Source organism: Hemibagrus wyckioides, linkage group LG08 (assembly GCF_019097595.1).
Source record: "Hemibagrus wyckioides isolate EC202008001 linkage group LG08, SWU_Hwy_1.0, whole genome shotgun sequence".
In the NCBI taxonomy this organism is placed as follows: domain Eukaryota; kingdom Metazoa; phylum Chordata; class Actinopteri; order Siluriformes; family Bagridae; genus Hemibagrus; species Hemibagrus wyckioides.
The window spans coordinates 17,815,881-17,836,044 of NC_080717.1; the positions used below are offsets into that span (position 1 = coordinate 17,815,881).

At 36.9% G+C, this 20,164-nt stretch overlaps 2 protein-coding genes across 2 annotated transcripts; both read right to left on the bottom strand.

Moving 5' to 3' along the window:
* Positions 1 to 964: 964 nt before the first annotated feature.
* Positions 965 to 6,910, bottom strand: casp3b (caspase 3, apoptosis-related cysteine peptidase b). Its single transcript, XM_058397766.1, has 7 exons — positions 6,759 to 6,910; positions 5,900 to 5,990; positions 5,417 to 5,547; positions 5,204 to 5,332; positions 4,885 to 5,060; positions 2,724 to 2,841; positions 965 to 2,051 (listed from the first exon to the last, which is right to left on the bottom strand). Exons 2-7 carry the CDS (start codon positions 5,971 to 5,973, stop codon positions 1,822 to 1,824), a joined length of 858 nt encoding a protein of 285 aa, XP_058253749.1. The 5' UTR covers positions 5,974 to 5,990; positions 6,759 to 6,910; the 3' UTR covers positions 965 to 1,821.
* A 1,270-nt stretch (positions 6,911 to 8,180) lies between these two features.
* cenpu (centromere protein U) lies at positions 8,181 to 19,594 on the bottom strand. Its single transcript, XM_058396198.1, has 12 exons — positions 19,275 to 19,594; positions 16,653 to 16,755; positions 16,287 to 16,539; positions 16,115 to 16,175; positions 15,860 to 15,973; positions 14,948 to 15,065; positions 11,543 to 11,642; positions 11,333 to 11,411; positions 11,143 to 11,190; positions 10,943 to 11,004; positions 10,636 to 10,792; positions 8,181 to 10,361 (listed from the first exon to the last, which is right to left on the bottom strand). Exons 1-12 carry the CDS (start codon positions 19,320 to 19,322, stop codon positions 10,224 to 10,226), a joined length of 1,281 nt encoding a protein of 426 aa, XP_058252181.1. The 5' UTR covers positions 19,323 to 19,594; the 3' UTR covers positions 8,181 to 10,223.
* Between the last annotated feature and the right edge of the window lie 570 nt (positions 19,595 to 20,164).

Sequence of the window (20,164 nt, forward strand, 5' to 3'; positions counted from 1 at the left end):
GGAATTAGTGTCCATAATGAACTCAGAAACACTACACTGACCTGATAGTTCCTCATAAGCCCTTGGTTGCTGTTGTAGAAAGGACATTATTTAGTTACATTTACAATATTTACTGTCTAGTGTCACCCAGATGAGGATGAGGTTCCCTGGTTCCTCTCAAGGTTTCTTCTTCATATCATCTCAGGGAGTTTTTCCTTGCCACCGTTGCCATTTTATGCCTAATGAGGCTTGCTCATTAGGGATAAAATAGTTATTTTTACTTTAAACTTTATAATTCTTTTTCTTCTTTTTTTCTATACTTCTGTAAAACTGCTTTGAGACAATGCCCATTGTTAAGTCCTATACAAATGAATTCAGTTATAATTGAATTATTATTATTATTATTATTATTATTATTATTATTATTATTATTAAAGCCTCCTTCGTGAGAAAGCTTCACCCAAGTTGCATTTCTTAAAATTGCCAAAAAAAAACAAAAAAAAACGCTGAGATTAATGAGACCTACTAGTTTAGGATCAACCATTTCAATTTAATTAAAAAACCTTCTATACAACAACTACAAGCAAAACAACTTATTAAAGCAATTTTGCTGCAGAAGTAAATTCGTACATTTATATTTATTTTAGAATCAAACTCCAGCCATAAGCTTTAAGCAAAATGTCATTATTTTTCCCAAAGCATTGACTTAAATGATCTATCATAATGATATAATCCAAACAACTGGCAGTATAACCACATACTTATTAAATTCATTAGTCCATCATATTAGTTAGTGAACAGTTCATAAAACATAATATGCTGTAAAATCAATAATGGAATAAAATAATTGGTATATTTGGAGGATTAACTTAACTTTCACACCACAGAATAGACCACTAACATACTGACTTTGGATATAATGTATACATATAAACACTGTTAAACTGAGTAACAAGCAACTGTAAAACATTGTCTGTACAACATACACATATCCATTATTTATTACACCTTACTTGTTTATTTTTACACCATTTAGGCAGTGAAACAGGCACACTGGTACTTGTTTTGCAGAAACGGAAAATAATGTGATGTTGAACATGAAATGAATTTGAATCTCATATGTTATGTTGTAGTTCTGCTTTCCATTCTGCATTAAAAAATCGCTGTGCTCAATGGCACAATGAGGTTGTGTAAAGAATATGAAACTTGATTATGAAATTTGGCCATGAAAGTGGAAATGAAAAAAAAACCCAGAGTAATTACTGTGCAATAGACATACACAGTTGCATACGTTTAACTACTGATATACTCACACCATTTAATAAACTGATGAATAGTATAGACATAGATGTTGTATTTTAGCAGCAGTGGCATGATTTAGAAAGTCACAAATTGACAACAAATCTAACAAATCAATGGCACAATTTGATCAGAGTTTGGTTTCAACATAGGAAACGGATAAAGTTCACATATTTCCCTTATTTGAATGGGGAAAAGTCCACAATATCAACAAGAATCTAAACATTAATACCTGATCTTATATACACTTTTATCTCTGCCACTCTTAGTCCAGTGTATTCATGTAAAGGTAGTATATTTAAACAAAGTTATGATTTTTACTCCTCCATGCCTATATTGCCAGTGTAAACATCCCTGTTATTTAAGTATGACATGTTACATGGTGCAGGACACCATTTAGCAAATTTCTACTGATTACAAAAGAAAATATGAACTGTTGTGATCATATTATGTTGCTGCAGACTGCTGTGCAGTGTGCCATACAATCATATTACTCTACAACCAAACTCCTAAATGAAACTTTATTGATTTTATTTCATATGATCACTTTGGAAAATACAGCTCTTTGGTCAGCATGGACACAATGCATGGTATTTGTTTCTTGTCATTATAACCAGGAACATTAGAGCAAGACTGGAACTCCAACGCCACCTTGCGGTTGACACGTGTCATAAGTTGCATAATCTCCAGCTCACGGCCATACTTAGTCAGCATTTCACATAGACTGGAGATGAACCAAGAGCCGTTGGCTGTGTTTCTCCAAGCGTAATAACCTGTGGGAGGGGTAGAAGAATTCAGACACACCTCTGAATGTATAAACCATTTTGAAAAAATTAAAGTGATGTTCACATTCAAATAAATTTTTTACGTGCAGTAAAACATCAAGCAGAAATAGTGAACCAAATACATTACAAAAAACTAACACTTCAGGATTTTTTTTTTTTATATATAAATTATGCGCCCACTGTGAGAACCTCATTCTGAGCTTTAAATTAGGATGTCACAGGAGGAAAAAAAAAACACCAAACAGTCCAATGATTTTAGAGAACAAAATAACAAATATGTCACTTCATTCCTCATTAACACTCACTACAACACATGATCACATGACTATGGCCCCATAGGCTTCCCCTAGCTATTGTGTTGTTCCAGTTTGTTACGCTTGCTTTAACTTAGTTGGTTTTGTTTGTCTCTAAACTTGTATCTGTTTCCACCAGTGCTATGTGACATCTCGTGACATTGGTGACAACCATTTTTTACAGGAGCAGTTAATTACACCATTCTTCTTAGTTAGCTGGACACAAAAGTGAGGAAAAAAAATGAAAAGATTTTGATCTTGACAGCAATCATCCACTACTGAAATCTCTACTGTACATTACTAGACTTGTAACTGCCATCGGGCTACCATGAAGCTTCATACATCTGAGAATAAAACTGTGTCTTACCTGGAGCAGTGGAGTATGCGTACAAGAAGTCTGCTTCGACAGGAATCCTCTGTGTGCTTTCTGAATCACAAACACTGTCAGTCTCGATGCCAGGATCCAAATCTGTTCCACGACAAGCCTGAAGAAATAACAGGAATGTACAGATGTGGAAAAATTCGTTGGTATCCTTACAGCTCAGTGAAACACTGTGTCATTTCTCCTGAGTCATGTGTTCCTCCATGCCTTTCGTATGCCATAGAGTAAAGCAAAGTCATTAGGTAAAGAAATGAATTGTTGCTTTTTCTACTTTCTAAAGTAGACTCGACCTAGGCAGATTTGTTGGTACCTCTTAAAAATATATAAATAATATGATTATATTGAAATGTTTTCTTCAGGTATCACACGTCATTCATTCTATTTAAATGGTGGAAAATAGTCACTCTGCTGTTTGGTATCATTGTGTGTACCACACTGAAAACAGACCAGAGACAGCAAAGGTGAGACGTGTCTGAAAGAAACTAATATACAAAAATCTTTATGGTAAGGGTTACAAGAACATCTCCAAACACCTTGATCTTCCTGTGATTACAGGTGCAAATATTATTAAGAACGTTTAATGCCTATGGGACTGTATCAAACCTCACTGGATGTGGCCAGAAGAGGAAATTGAACAGGAGGATAGTGCAAATGGCAGAAAAGAGCCAAAAAAGCCAGACAGAAAAATGCATATTGACAAGCAACACTGCTTTTTAGATAATGTGCTCTATGTCTATATCTATTGTGAAGGTGATTTTATTGAATATTGGATAAATAATGATGGATGCCAATTCATTTTGTCAAGTTCAAGTTATTTTACAGAATATTGTGGGTTCTTTTTTCCTGGAAGGGTACAAACAAATTTATCCATGTCTGTACACAGCAAGTGTAGCACTATAAGTCAGTTTCACAATCGTAAAATATGTCTCCTAATAACTAAAATGACACAAGGCTTCATGGAGCCTATTTCTGCTTAATGTGAGCACTACTGTAGCTCAAGGCATAAATCTTGAAGTGATGTAAACACCATTACTGGGGAATTTATTTATGTCTAGTACCATGTTTAGGCTTGCTGGGCAAGAAATACAGCGACAGACCCACTGACAGCAAATGTTAAATGTTGACACCCTGAGGCACTTTTTGCTTTGTAAACTCATCAAACTGCTATCACATATCTGGAACAAATAGTAGGGAATTAATAAAATGACATTTTTATTTTGTTTTGTTATAAAAAAATGTGTTTTCTTTTCTTTAGTGACCCGCTTGCTGGAGAACAAATAAAGAACCAGCAACTTAATTTATTTTTCCATTCATTCATCTTTAGTAAGTCCTTTATTCTGGTCAGGATCGATATGGATCCACAGTCTACCCCAGGAACACTGGGCAGAGGCAGAAACACACACAGCTCTGAGATCAGGATTAAAACCGGGGAACCTGAAGCTGTGACGCAGTAACACTCCTCTTCAAAATATACCACTCTCAATAATCGCTTACTTCAGCTGAAATTTTAAATGAATGATGTGCTGAAATGCTTTTACGCATAGACTACTGATTCAAATTTACATTTTTAAGGAAAGAAAATGTTTTTTTAATACTGACTAAAGCAAATCGCTCAAATAAGCTCAAAATGGATGCCATGATGTAACTCAACAGCTATCCGAATTCTTTACTTCTTAAATTTAAAACAATGAGTCTGTATTTCCCTCTGTCTCTCTGGGTATCGTCTAGGTTCTAAGGTTTCCATCCACCTGCCAAAACATTGCAGTAGGTGGAGCATCTATGTCAGATTGCCACTAAATGTGAATCACATCTAAATATTTTAATATGTGTGTTCATAGTGTTCTGTGATGGACTGGTGCCCCCAAATAGGGTACCTGTATTGTGACCAGTGTTCACAGGCTTTGGAGCCACTGCAACCCTGACAAGGACATAGTGTATAGTAAAATGAATGAATGCAAGAACACTTTCAGAACAGATTTCAGGTGCTAAATTTGGATCATGAAATATCAATGTGTCTATTATATCTTTTCTATAATACCAGAATAAGTGGTCCTATATCTTGGCAAAATAAGATTTTCTATCATCCTCAAATCTATTTAGCATATACAGTATTTGTGTATTGTTGCATAATTATTTAAATTCAGACCTGAATGATAAAGAGTTTCGGTTTGCCAACTAACGAGAGACACTGATCTCCTCTGAAGAGTCTGGTCAGCTCAGTCAGCTGTATGACTTCATCCGTGCCGTAGATCACTCCTTCATCCCCATGACTTAAGATCACACACACAAACATGGCTGACTTGCTGTGGTCCTCTTGGGATACTTAAAGAAAATAAACAGAACAATTAAATGGCCATAAACATGTTCTAAAACCGATGGTAGGTCTTAAGATGTTTTTAGGATTCATCTGTGTTTTAGGTTTAAAATGATGTTGATTAATATATGTGGAATATTAGTCCATAAACCTGATTTTAAAATCTGTTTCATTTGTGAAACACTTAGGTCATTTTGGATCACAGTTTTGAAGCCCAGCTGGCAGAAGACTTTCATTATGTTTGCAGCATCAACGTCAGTTCCATTGCGCTCAGCCATGCCTCCAAAGAAAAGGAAAATCATTTCAGACACTTATCATACGGAGCAAATAAGAAACGAATGTTGCCTCATTCAAATTTTTTTACCAGTGTTTTTGGCAAAATTCTTGTTGTTGATGATGAGACATTTTCCAAGGTTGGGGTAGTCCATGCGGTATGCATCTGAATAATCTGGCGTGTAGCCTTTGGCATGAGCAGATACACCATGAGCAGTCACCCTAAAGGACGTGAACACACATGTGAAAGTAGACAAAGAGAGTGAATCAGACTAGATATTTTAGGTCAAGTTTTACAACAGCAAGACAAGGTAATTTTTTCCTTTACATTTTTGCACTGTTCAGCTACATATAACAAAATCTACAGCTAAAAAGGCAAAAGAAAGAAAGCTAAAAAGAAGTAACTAAGGACTAAAATAACAGTTTATATTTTTTAAATGCGTTAAACAAAAATCATTTGTAACTCAGATAGTTCTGAAATATTCTACAAGACTACAGAAAGTAATGTTAAATCAGATTATCGCTTATACTGCTTCATAAGTAGTACATGTCATTTTAAAAAAGAATGTTTTACGTTGAGGAGTCCATCTTCTTGGCGTCCACATGGTCTCCTCCACCTGCTCTGCCACCATTATTCATATCAGACATGGTCTCTAGAAGAACAACTGACGTTCAGAAAACACTGGTTAGTGCAGTATTCTCCCAGTGCTGGATTGAAACTCTGCCCCATGTCTGACTCAACATCTACAGGTATGAATCACTTTTACAATAACATTTCTTTCTTTCTTTCTTTCTTTCTTTACTGATACTCGAATCATACATGAAAATCCTTGTGCTGATTGTCTTAATCCCCACTAGCTTTTTGCCAGTTCATGCTTTGCTACTTACAGAAAGTCCCTAGAGATATTATGGATTACTGATTACTATGTAGAATAATGTTTACAACATCTCTTCCCCTTTTCACTGGACTAACAGCTATCGCTTTCTGTTCAGACACTTTTCAGTTTCACTGCTGATCTGCTGTGAGTCAAAGTCAACTTTGAGTCAAAGTTCAATTTCTTTCCTGTGCCTAAACAAGAGTACTCTTTAAAATGCTAAGTCATGTTAGGCGTTATTTACCGCTCTTTACTTAAGTATGTTATGTATGTTAAACTTTTTTGATTACACTACTTTACTTTATTTTAACTGTTTTTTTTTCTTTTACATTTTTTTTTTTTTTTGTGGAAGTTCTGAAAAAGGGAATATTACATAGATTTATAGAAACAGGAATATATTTACAGTACACATGTCTAAACATTTCCTTATCAGTAACACGCACTTTGATTATTCTCACTAGGGCTAGAAAACTTTTTAAAAAAGGGACTGAGAACAAAAACTTACTCAAAGCCTAACACAACACAGCGTTAAGAAAAAATAGCAATTAGTCAACTTACAAGGTGTTGTCCGAAGTGAAAGAATATTAACGCAAAATCTTCCCTCGTACTGCAGCCGCACCTCTGCACCAAGCCTTAAGTTAAAAACTATAGCTCCGCCCACTCCTGTCCCACAGCCGGGCTGTCAAGCGCGCGTCATCAAAATAATGACCGACATGAGCTGCGGCATTTTTACACGTCCAGACGGCAAATACAATTGAGACGTTATTACATTATAACATAATGTATAACATATTAATAATGTATAACATCTATCTATCTATCTAAAAAAATAAAATAAATTTCCCATTGGGATGAATAAAGTATCTATCTATCCATGGGCGTCGCTATAGGCCATTTTAGTGGGGCTTTAGTCGAGGATCAGAGGACTGTGTGTGTGTGTGTGTGTGTGTGTCAGGAAGACTCGTATTTGACTTGTTCAGTACTCAAATTCTATACAAATTCCTCATCTATCCAATACCGTGGAATGTTGCAATACGTTTACCATCCTATCCTGTTAGTCAAACGTTTATTTTATTTTATTGTTATTTTTTTACTATTATACCCTCATTGGGTATCTATCTATCTATCTATCTATCTATCTATCTATCTATCTATCTATCTATCTATCTATCATATTTTTGAGTGGTCCCGCTGCCACCAAAACTCTGCACGTAAATAACTAGCGCCAATGTTTACAACAATTATTACTTATTAGTTACTACAATTTTATTACAACGCATTGCTGTATTCTTATGTATTATGTACTGTATTAGCAGTAATAAAAGTGTATTGTAGTGAAAAGAATCTGTTGACCATGAGGAATTTTTTTTTTTTATTTTTTTGTAAATGCTGGACATTACTATAAAAAGAATAAATGCCAAGTACAAGTCTCTCAGAAAGAAGCGGAGGCTCAAGGGAACAAATATCGATAATGCCTGTGAAAGCAACAATGTGAGAATTTAATTATTCAGAAATCCCCAGTGGAAAGTCTGGTATTAGAGCACAGGTCACGTCCTCACCGTACCACAGGACACAAGACTGGTGTGCAGTCATGTTGGAACAGGAAGGGGCCATCCCTAAACTGTTCCTACAAAACTGGGAGCATGAAATTGTCTAAAATGTCTTGGCATGCTGAAGCATTAAGAGTTCCTTTTACTGGACCTAAGGGGCTGAGCCCAACCCCTGAAAAACCACACCTGAATTCATTAATTTGGAGGAGTGTCCCAAAACGTTTGGCAATTTTGCACGGAGCTGCAGCAGCTATTAATTGAACAGCCTAAACCAAAAAGTTCTAAAGTTTTGTTTAAAATGATTTGATTTCACTTCAGAAATTTGTTCATAAGTGAAACTAGCAAAAATAAAAACTATACTATAAAAACTATTAAGTCACCTATATAGTTATAGAACAGCCCAATCCAAAACAGTTTACACAACATAATATAATATTTAATTATTTAATTATACAAAATAGCAATGACACTATAAAAACTAATCTATATACACTATATTGCCAAAAGTATTCGCTCACCCATCCAAATAATCAGAATCAGGTGTTCCAATCACTTCCATGGCCACAGGTGTATAAAATCAAGCACATAGACATGCAGACTGTTTTTACAAACATTTCTGAAAGAATGGGTCGCTCTCAGGCGCTCAGTGAATTCCAGCGTGGAACTGTGATAGGATGCCACCTGTGTAACAAATCCAGTCGTGAAATTTCCTCGCTCCTAAATATTCCACAGTCAACTGTCAGCTGTATTATAAGAACGTGGAAGTGTTTGGGAACGACAGCAACTCAGCCACGAAGTGGTAGGCCACGTAAACTGACGGAGCGGGGTCAGCGGATGCTGAGGCGCATAGTGCGAAGAGGTCGCCAACTTTCTGCAGAGTCAATCGCTACAGACCTCCAAACTTCATGTGGCCTTCAGATTAGCTCAAGAACAGTGCGCAGAGAGCTTCATGGAATGGGTTTCCATGGCCGAGCAGCTGCATCCAAGCCATACATCACCAAGTGCAATGCAAAGCGTCTGATGCAGTGGTGTAAAGCACGCCGCCACTGGACTCTAGAGCAGTGGAGACGCGTTCTCTGGAGTGACGAATCGCGCTTCTCCATCTGGCAATCTGATGGACGAGTCTGGGTTTGGCGGTTGCCAGGAGAATGGTACTTGTCTGACTGCATTGTGCCAAAGTTTGGTGGAGGGGGGATTATGGTGTGGGGTTGTTTTTCAGGAGCTGGGCTTGGCCCCTTAGTTCCAGTGAAAGGAACTCTGAATGCTTCAGCATACCAAGACATTTTGGACAATTCCATGCTCCCAACTTTGTGGGAACAGTTTGGAGCTGGCCCCTTCCTCTTCCAACATGACTGTGCACCAGTGCACAAAGCAAGGTCCATAAAGACATGGATGACAGAGTCTGGTGTGGATGAACTTGACTGGCCTGCACAGAGTCCTGACCTCAACCCGATAGAACAGCTTTGGGATGAATTATAGCGGAGACTGAGAGCCAGGCCTTCTTGTCCAACATCAGTGTGTGACCTCACAAATGCACTTCTGGAAGAATGGTCAAAAATTCCCATAAACACACTCCTAAACCTTGTGGACAGCCTTCCCAGAAGAGTTGAAGCTGTTATAGCTGCAAAGGGTGGACCGACGTCATATTGAACCCTATGGATTAGGAATGGGATGTCACTTAAGTTCATATGCGAGTCAAGGCAGGTGAGCGAATACTTTTGGCAATATAGTGTACATATATTAGCCATTCCACACACTAATCATGAACAGACTTTCTCTTTTTGTACATATAGTTTATAGAACAACTGAGACAGAAACAAAGAAATACACATAACGTGTGCTGAATAACAAACTATACAAACTGCATTGTAATTTTAGCATTCACTGATTAAATATGCAAAACAGTAGGGTTTACCGTCTCTGGTAGTTGGTTTTGCCCACTAACCACATTTAGCTCAGTTTAAGTAGGTCAAACCATAGGGGTTTTCTACTCAAAAGAAACTGCAACACATGCAAGTTAAAAAAAATATGAAAATATACTCACTATCTATTTTAATAGAAACACTTGTACAATTGCTTATTTATGTTACCATACAGGTCAATACAGGTCAAACATTTTGATCTCTTTGACATTAACCATGGCAAGATTGTTGTTTCAGGCTCTCTCTCTTCTTTTTTTTTTTAAGATACTGAGTGAGAGATCATTTTAAGCACAGGCTCATGTTCATGCTCACAGCTGATATTATTAATATGCCCTACCCTAATCTACTTAAACATGACCTGGTGGAAATGCTCGATTTCCTGTCTTCTTTTTAGGCCATTGTTTCTAGATGATGTAATATTTTGTAATATATAATAATACAATAACAAACAAGGCTTATGTATATTTGAAATATATTTTATATATAATGATGAACTGATTTCTGGTGAAAAAATAAAACAATTAAAATTCTGAAATTCACTGATTTGTGATTCATTGCATGCACTGTTCTTTGTGAGCAGTTTCCTCCAAGACTTGCTGTAGCTTGTCATTGATGTTCTTCAACTGTTGTTCTGTCCCTGTGATGCTCCTCGCCTCCAGCAGCATAGCTGGCATGCAGCATGGTCCATACTATCAGGCATGGGAAAACAAACATAAAATTTTGTAGAGAATACTAACAAATTGAACAAAATTAAATAAAATGCAGATTTTTTTTTTTAAAGCTAAAAACCTGTAAGAACATTTTATATTAATGTCTAGATCTTCCAACACTACCAGTCACCAAAGACTGTGCTTTTTTGAAGCACTTAAAGACTAGCTAAATGTCATCAAAGACTGAGTTGGAGACCTTTGACAATGAAAAATTCTCGTTGTATAACAAGTTGAGCTGGTTATAATTTCTCACCGTTTCTGGTTCTTCTGTATGAGCACTTCGGTGTTGCAGATATCTCATGTTCAGTGCTTTCAGGTTGTTAAGCAATGCAGTGCCCTGTTTTAAAGCCGTGAGTCTCCGCTCCAGCTCACTGTGCTCTTTCTCAAGCTTCCTCAGCTCAGCCTTGCTCCTGACGGAGTCACAGTAAAGACAAAAACCCAGGCTTAGTCATTTAGGAAAATGTTTACTTAGTTTGTGTGCATATGTGAAGCTAAAGCTTTCAAAACTGTGTTATTAAACACTCCAACAGGAAAATCCAATTTTAGCATGTATTGCTTACTTGATGAGTTCATTCTTGGCCTCCAAAAGTCTAGTCTTCTTCTGGTTTAGGGTTTTATTAACCTGAGGCATTCAAAAAACAGAAAAGAGGTGCATCCATTTCTAGGAAATATATTTGATGAGTTTTCTTTCTTATGAGAATGACTGTGTGGAAATAATACAACAGGACACAACTGAGTATGATGGGGCAAGTATAATTACCTTTACAGCTTCACGCTTTACGCTGTTGAACTCCTTAGCTGCAGTGATCTGGAAAAGAGACATCTGTTAGCATTAGTCTAGAGCTTTGCATACCACCTTGCTCTTACAGAATATGCCATCTCTGCATCAACTACTATTTCAGATACATAAATGTATATATAGAAATAGATAAATATTCAGATTGCCTCACCTTCTCAGTGAGCTCTTCCTCAAATGAGCGGGAAAGTGCATTTATGGCTTTTTTAACAACCTCAGAGTTCACCGTCTCCCTGCGCAAAATCATCGACTTAATATTAAAAATATCAGTTCATTGTTATAGTAATAAACACTGTATTTAAAACACCATAATCAGTTATAAAAGTAATTCTTAAATAAATGTACATTAAAAATATCATCTTACTTATACTGCGTGACAAACTCCTGGAACGCTTCAAGAATGACATCGAGAGCAATTGGATTTCTCCCAACAGGTTTCTGCTTCTTGCTGGGATTGCCATTGTCTGTACCAGAAAGGAAGGATGTAACGCTCAAAATAAGCTAAACGACATATCCCCTCATGTCCTGACACTCAGTACGGGTGTGTTCTTTATTCACTAACAGATGCACCATTCAACTCGGACAAGATTAAAAAAAAAACATCCTGATGATGTCACCGTTATACTGGACTCATTTCAGATAATCGGTCAATAGCGACAGGAAATATGTACTGTAGCTGTGCTGTAACACCAGAATCCAATAACCATCACAGACATTTGTAAAAGTCTATAAGCACGCATTGGGAAAGTCATTTAAATAGGACTTGATCTTCAGTCTTGCTGTGAAGATGCCACAACAAAGACTCTCCATTTCCTCAGACTAAAGAGGTACAGAAAAAAGCGGCTAAATCTGTCCATTGGGATTGGGCGATATGAAAATATAATCAATACTATGGTTGATATTACGGAAGCCCAGAGAGGCCATGTGATGATATTTTTTTGTTTTCTCGTGATCACGACAATCAGAAACGCGGTGAAGTTAATTTGATATTCGGACATTAGACAGACATTCGGAAGCGCTAGTTTAGTCTAGTCGACAAATTTCTGTACGACTGAAATGTGGTACTTGTTACATAACTGACTACGTTCCCCACTCATTCTAATTTCTTCTTAAATATACATGACATGTGGCATTGAAAACAGCAATTGTTTATTCATAAATTAAAATTTAATTAATTGATAGTATTAATTATGTATCATGTGAATTAATTTGCTATTATTAATTAATTTTTTAATTAAAAAAAAAACCCAATTTCTTCAATAGCTTCTAGGTCATGTGACCCTGTGACCCAAAACTAGTTACTAAAATGATGTACTTGGACACCTCCACAGGGTACACCTCTTTGTTATTCCAAAAATGTCTTCTTTTATTTTTATTTAAAAAAAAAAAAAAAAAAAAACACTAATAAAAATTAAAATAAAAGAAGAGATTCTTTGGGATACAAAGAGGTGTACCTTGTGGAGGTGTCCAAGTAGATCATTTTAGTACTAGTTTTGGGTCACAGGGTCACAAGAAATAGTTTTTTTTAAATTAAAAAATAAATTAATGATAGCAAATTAATTCACGATACATAATACTTAACATAGTCAGTTAAGTAACAAGTACCACATTTCAGTCGTACAGAAATTTGTCGACGGTCCCTAAACTAACACTTCCGAATGTCTGTCTAATGTCCGAATATCAAATTAACTTCACCGCGGTTCTGATTATGTCGTGATCACGAGAAAACAACTTTTGTTATCTCGAGATCACGAGAAAATTAAGTCGAGATCATGAGAAAACAACTTCTGTTATCTCGAGATCACGAGAAAACAAAAGCAAAAAAAATAATATCACATGGCCTCTCTGGGCTTCCGTATGATATAGATGGTACCACTTAGAAACCTTGATGATGGCTTTAAACTGCAATCTTGCACTCAAGTCAACAGTTGAAAACTTCAACAAGACATCATAACTAGAATGAATTTCCTGGTTATGCAATTTACCAGTTTATTGTTTCAAAACCTGTTTCTTTGGGATGCTGGGTATTTTTTTGTTTTTTGACCTAGAATTTTTTAAAGCCAAGTCATTTACATAGTAGTCTCATGGGATCAGATGAGGTCTCTAAGGACATACACACACACACACGACACAAGTGCATACAGACAACGTGACCAAAAAAAAATACACTCTACTACACTGAACAAAAGCAAAATATCCACATAGTGTAAGAGGAGAAGAAATAAGTATTACACTAAAGTTAATGTAAAGTATCCATGAATAAAGTGACCAAGTGGCAGTAACAGGTATGGCAATTGGAATGTGCAAGAGCTATCTACAGGAGGTTTAGGAGCCTGATAGTCTGCAGTTAAAAACTGTTAGGAACAATAAACTCATATATGGAAAGCAGAATACGTGAAGTAACCTTTTATACAATAAAAACTGATTTTGAAAATCCAACCTGCTTGAGCAGTAGACTTTCAGACTACAGAAAGTTAAAGTGAATCTTAGAGGGGGAAATCCTGTGGAAGTAGAGTTGCTTGCACCTGTTTTCACTAATAAGATTTTGAAATTTCCATGGTAAAATAAGGCAATCTAAAAATATCCTGGTACTGATCAACTGGTGAAAATGCCAGGAAATTTGAATATTATGAAATATTTAAACAATACCCTAATTGTAGATTTTCCGTTTCATTTATCCTACACTGGGTCATGGGGTCTTGGGAGGGGACACCTCAGATGGGGTGCCAATCCACTGCAAGGCATAATCGTGCACACACACTCACACACCCATTCTACACACAGTTAGAAATGCCAATCAGCCTAGAACATATTATGACTCCGAGAGGAAACCTGGAGGTGAATTTCCTGGAAGTGCTGTTATTCAGTCCATAGTACAGCCGAGGTACAAGTTTGACCTGGTTATTTGACCTCCAAATGATTAAACCTTACACCAAGCACTTGTAATAAAGAATCAATACTGTACTGAAATGAGGGCTATGTAGTAGGCATGGAATTTTTAGCGTGATGACAAATCACATCCTCTAAACATTACTCAACAGTCTATGTCTGGAAATCTTATCAGCAAAGGGACTGTTTATTCAGTTGAATTTTGCTTTCAATATTCATGTGTGGCTTGACTGGATTGAAAACCTGCTCCCACATTTGCCCTTCCAGATAGCACTAGACACTGGAAATCTGGTGGAAAGGATTTCCAGACACACATCATTACTGTTAAGTAATACACAAGAAGAGAGGAGATGCTTTGTCATCACACTAAAAATTCCATACCTACTAAATATCCCTCATTTTAATACAATACTTATTATAAAGTGCTTGATGTAGGACTTTTCATTAGTATGTCACATAACCATAACATGTCTGTACTAGGAAATTACCTGGAATTAACTTAACTGAAACCACTGGGAGTCTCAGTTCTCGGACAAGCCCTTTACAAACCCCTTTATACTTTATTCTTCTGCATTTTAAGCTCAGGCAACAACAGAAAAGACCACTTCCTGGAGTGGCTTTATACTGAAGAAAAAACACAAACCTCTCACACAATCTTACTTACATGAATATATTTCTGAGAACTACTATTTCCCGAAAAAAAATGTTTTTTTTAGTATTTCTCTTTTGATTTATTATAAATATAGAGTGGCTGGGAGAAAACATTCTGACTATAACAACCCTACTCTCGACACTTATTTCTTATTAGAGATGATAATGAGCCTAGTCAATCCCTGACCTCCACTTCAGTTGTGAGAGTTGTGGGGTTAAGTCATTTTACCTGAGGATCCACTTGAAGATTTCCTCTTCTGTTTCTGACCTTTCTGTGGCTGATTGGACGATGACCTTTGTCTTGGGAGACTCGTGCGGGATGCTGTAGGTCTCTGGCTGCTTGGGTGCTGCAATCAAAAAGCTGAGTCAAAAATAATCATGCATAAATGGTTTAAATTTTAATAAAAGGAAGGAACACCACTGATTTAATGCTCAAAGCAAAGCTCATATTTCTATTCTAAAATTTTCCTAAAGCAATACTTTGTGGATTTGAGTCAAATTCAACTGCTAAGTTAGATATGTATGCTGTAATTGTATTTCTCTTGAAAATCTACATAATCTGAAACAAATTAAATGGGAAAACATATTTACATGTTGCCTTTCCACATATTCCTTTATGCATAAAAGTGGTTATCATGGTGTAGGAATAGAAATATTAGAAGAGTAAATGAAATACTGGCTGTAATCTGAGCACAAGTTAAACAGTGGCAATTGTCAATGTCAAATAAACTTTGCATCTGAATCTGAACAAAGTCTTTCAAATGCAGCTACACCTATCACATATACAGACTTGTTTTAAATAACAAGCAAAAGGGCTGCCTTTAGCAGCAAGTGGAACATTTTATACACATTACTAGATCTGAATGTCATTAAAAATGAAAGGTTAAGTCCAACCTTATCCGCATGTGACTGGCGTGAGTGCAGGTTTTCATTCAGACAAACAGAAACCCCACCTTATTCCATTTGTTTAATCAGTTATTCCTGGCTTTCAGTAGACTTGGATGTGGCTTCTGCTTGGTTGGAATTTAAACCTGCACCCACACGTTCCCTTCCAGATAAGACCGGAAAACCCTGGGCTATGTTGTGTCTGTATTTAAAGAGAGGAATTATACCAAATTTAGTTGCAAATAGCTGAACTCACAAAGCTCTCGTCCTCATCAGTCAATTCCTCCGAGGACAAAGATGGCCGCCTCTGGCGTTTGGTGCGAGTGACATCAGGTGACATGTCAGTGGCTGGACTTCCACTACCTGGTCTCTGGGGAGACACAAGAACATTTCTTGATATCTTTTCATGCTGACGGACACAGTTGATAGACTAAAGGAATGACAACAAAACAAAAACATACACGGACATACAAGAGGCTAAAGTAACATCAGATATTGTTGAATCAGAGACCTTAGACTGTGCTCTTTTCTTGCCTTCATTCTTTCTGCTTTCTGAAATGGTCTGCAAACGTCTGAGGATAAAGAACACACTATACAATGAATAAATTGATTATGACTGAAAACCAAACTGATCTTAGCTGGTGAGGCCAAGAATAAACAAAATAAAAACATTTTTTAAATACTGAGATTTTGGTGCATGGTCTGTCTGCGCTGCTGGCTTTTGATTTCCTCTAGATTTGGAGCTTTTCTTCTGTGCCTGCACATCGCTTTCCTGTGGTGCTTTCATATTTTGGGCAGGTCTCTTAGGAGTCTCTGTCATGCCTTGGACTTCATTCCCTCTTCCTTTACCAGCCTGTTTGCCTGCTGTGGCCTTGTGTCGATGATCAGATTCGGGTCTGCTCTCATCTTCCAGAGCAGTACTGTGTAGAGGATTACCTGAACAAACCAAACACAAACAGGAAAAGAAAGCAGAGATGATTTGACTAACAAAGCTTTGTCTAGCTGTAACTAGTGAGCTTTTATGGACTAGTGTATTTTTACACACATACCATAGGAAGAATACTCCTCTCCTTCAAGGAAGCTGGCTTTCTCTATTGAGGACATGTCCAGAGTTTCTGTCGATGGCAAATCATTCTGTTTCTCACTTCCACTCTGGAAATGTGCAGGATATAAGCATGTTAGGCAAGCCAGATAATAGAAAAGTAACTAAACCAACAAGATCAGACATCAATAGCTACCTGTACTCATTTGTATCTGTTTGAATGCGAAAGCTCAAATTACACTATTTTACAGTACGGTTAGTAAGAATTTGAGGTGTGATGTTACAGGAAAATAATCAATGACAGGATGGTGTGATCCAGCCTGACCTGAGGCAGAGTAACTGTTATCACAGTAAATACACATCACAAAATGTTACACCACAGTGATTTGCAAATGTGTTATTTACTAATGAACAACACTGTATGCTTTTTAATCATTTAGTGACAAGTTAGTTCTGTGTGTGTGTGTTAAAGCAGGTAATATGCTCTAAATGTGCAGTACAGAGGATTATGTTCCTGCTCTATCACCAGGCTTCTGTTTTACTTCTTCTCAAGCAATTAAGACAAAAAAAATTTACCGAACACAAATTCCCTTTGCTTTGAGGTCTGTATTTACATATTAAGAGGTCAAAAATGTCTACTTTGTTTTTAGATTCCTGACAAGACGTTTCTTTTAACATGACCGCAAAATGACCACTTGAATCTTCTCAACTGGTGTAAGCATTACATTAATTAACATTAACCGCCAATTTTGTTTCGACCCCAACTCGTGTCAGGGTTTACCGAAAAGCTCTGAAGTAGCGGTGGTATTTCAGAGTGACACGATTCTATCGATTTTGTTCAAGATTTCTTCGCACTTTTCCGTGCGTTTCATCATTACACCAGTAGGAGGCGCCAGTGAGTCTTTTTTTTTTTTTTTTTTTTTAAATGCAAGTCGTTGTTTTATTCGCTCAGTACAGTACATTCATTTAAAACACCATGTTTTCAAGAGACAAGTTTTAGTATCATGATGTCCAACAGGTCTAATCCACAGAGAGGTCTGATAAATTTAATTTTCAAGAAAGACATTTCAGTGAGTTCAGGTTAGTTTTTACTTTTTTTTTAATCACAAATTTTTATTTAGTACTTTTCCATGCTACACTAATTTATAAAGAAGTTATTTTAATACATTTATGTATAATGTATTATGCTATGAACATGACAACAATACATAAGGCTTGTCTTTAAGTGCTAAACACTTTTCAATACTTTTACACTGTACCCCCCTCTCTTTCCTTCCCTCACTTTAAATATTTTGAACCACACTTTAACTATTTTAACTAAAATAAGTATTTCTCCTGCGATCACTCCCTGTCCCTAACCCTGTTTTTTTGCACACAGTCAGCGTTATGTGTCTTGTTTGTCTGCACCGTCTCGCCATCCTCTGCACTTATGTCGTATGTTTAGTTTAAAAAAATTCTACACCTTGGAAGTATAGTTTAGTTCTACGTTTGTCCGCGTCACCCTGTATTTTTTGTTTTTGTTCTGTGTAGCACCTCTGATCCAGGAGGAATGTTGTTTCATTTCACTTTGTACTGCATCAGCTATATATGGTCGAAGTGACAATAAAGCTTCTTTGACTTTGACTCTCTCTTGTTGAAAAGGTGACCAGATAGCAGAACCTTGTTCATTCACCTAGTTCGTGAACAACAATTAAGTTGTTTTTATTTGTCACATTACTGCACAGTGAAAATCTTTCTTTGCATATCCCATCCTTGAGGGTTGGGGTGAGAGCACAGGGTCAGCCATGATGCAAGCACGGGGGCCTTGCTCAAAGGCCCAACGGTGTCAGCTTGGCAGTGCTATGGCTTGAACCCTGATCTTCCGGTCCTTGTGCTATGGCTTGAACCCTGATCTTCTGGTCCTTGTGCTATGGCTTGAACCCTGATCTTCCGGTCCTGGACCCAGAGCCTTGTGCTACCACAACCCCAAACAGCACGCCTCCCTTAATGAGAATCGAACCTGGGCCTGAGCTCTGAATCCTAGCCACTAGACCACCAGGGAGACATCATCAATTGACAGTTATCAATACTGCAAGTACTAGATCAGTCCGAATCAGTAGGTCCAACACTCTCCAGACTAAAAGTAAGGGGCGTGTTCGTTCAACCAAAGACATGCTCCATCACAGACCTCACTCTAATGCAGTCTTAAGCATGGAGGAAGGAAAAAGCAGAAATGTTCCGAATTTAGTGAACGATCAATACGAGTCAGGACATGGAAGTGAAACAGATCGATTCATTTAAAAGCACAAATTCGTTCGAGATCATTCCTACGACAGAAACTTTACCTTTAGACTGTTACAAAGCAGTGCTCCGCCCATTTAGATTAAAAACGTCTCCGCCCATTTAGATTAAAAACGTCTCTCTACAGAGACACTTTATCAACCATTACATATATAAACATGGCATTTCTTACATGTTGTTTATTACAGAATGTAAACAGAGAGCATTCCGCTTACAGCATCAGGCGTGTTGTTAAAACAGAAACGATTAAATCAGTGTTAGAAGTGAACGCTTCTGTTCGACTAAAATAAAGATATCAGGTCATTTCGTTGCTTAGTTTCGACACATTATTCAATTAAAATCGATTAACCTGGGCTTCATTTTGAAGAGATTTCAACAATCTTGTCACTCGACTCATCTTCACAGCGGGATCAGAGGCAAATGTTGTGAACTTTATCCGTTAGCCATTAGCACTGCTCCATGACTTCCGCGCATATTTCCCGCGATGTGTTTATACTAGTTTTGTCAATATGACGATTGTATGGAGGGGAGATGTAAAAAAAAACTAATTGAGTAAAACGTCTTATTCAAAATACATTCCCGTGTAGATATATACAAACATATATTTATTACACAAACAGGCATGAAAAAATTCTGTATGTGAAAATTAGGTTATTAAAATATTTTTAAAAAAGCGACACGATAAAGACAGTCTACCCTATTTAAAAAATGGACCGCGCCAGTATTGCTTGTGATTGCTGCGCAGAACTACACACAGTTAACTGTTGCCACCTGCTGGTGTACAAAGGTAAAGCACGCTGACAAAAACACAACACATTCTAAATCATTTCATGTGAACTATTTCAGCTCACAATAAAGGCTGTTTTTGTTGCTTATTATATATGACATTAAAGTATGAGAGTGAAACGTGCCTTTATAACAGTGATCCTTTTTAATATTTAAACTGTCCTGTGCATACTGCATGAGTAAAACATAGATATTGTAGGCGCATTATGCCATGATTTTGTAATGAAGCATCACAACTACTGCCACTACTACTATAGATGGATTAGGTTTTACTGCATGCATGTATGTGAATAGACATACTGTACTGTTGGCATTAATAGCAAACTGACCTGGATTGAGAGTCAAAGACACTAGCCAAGAGTTTATAAACACCTAAACCATCAAACTCATAGGTGAATCGCATCTTGATCCACATTCCAGATGTAGTCCATCTTCCACTTTTCATTCAGCCAC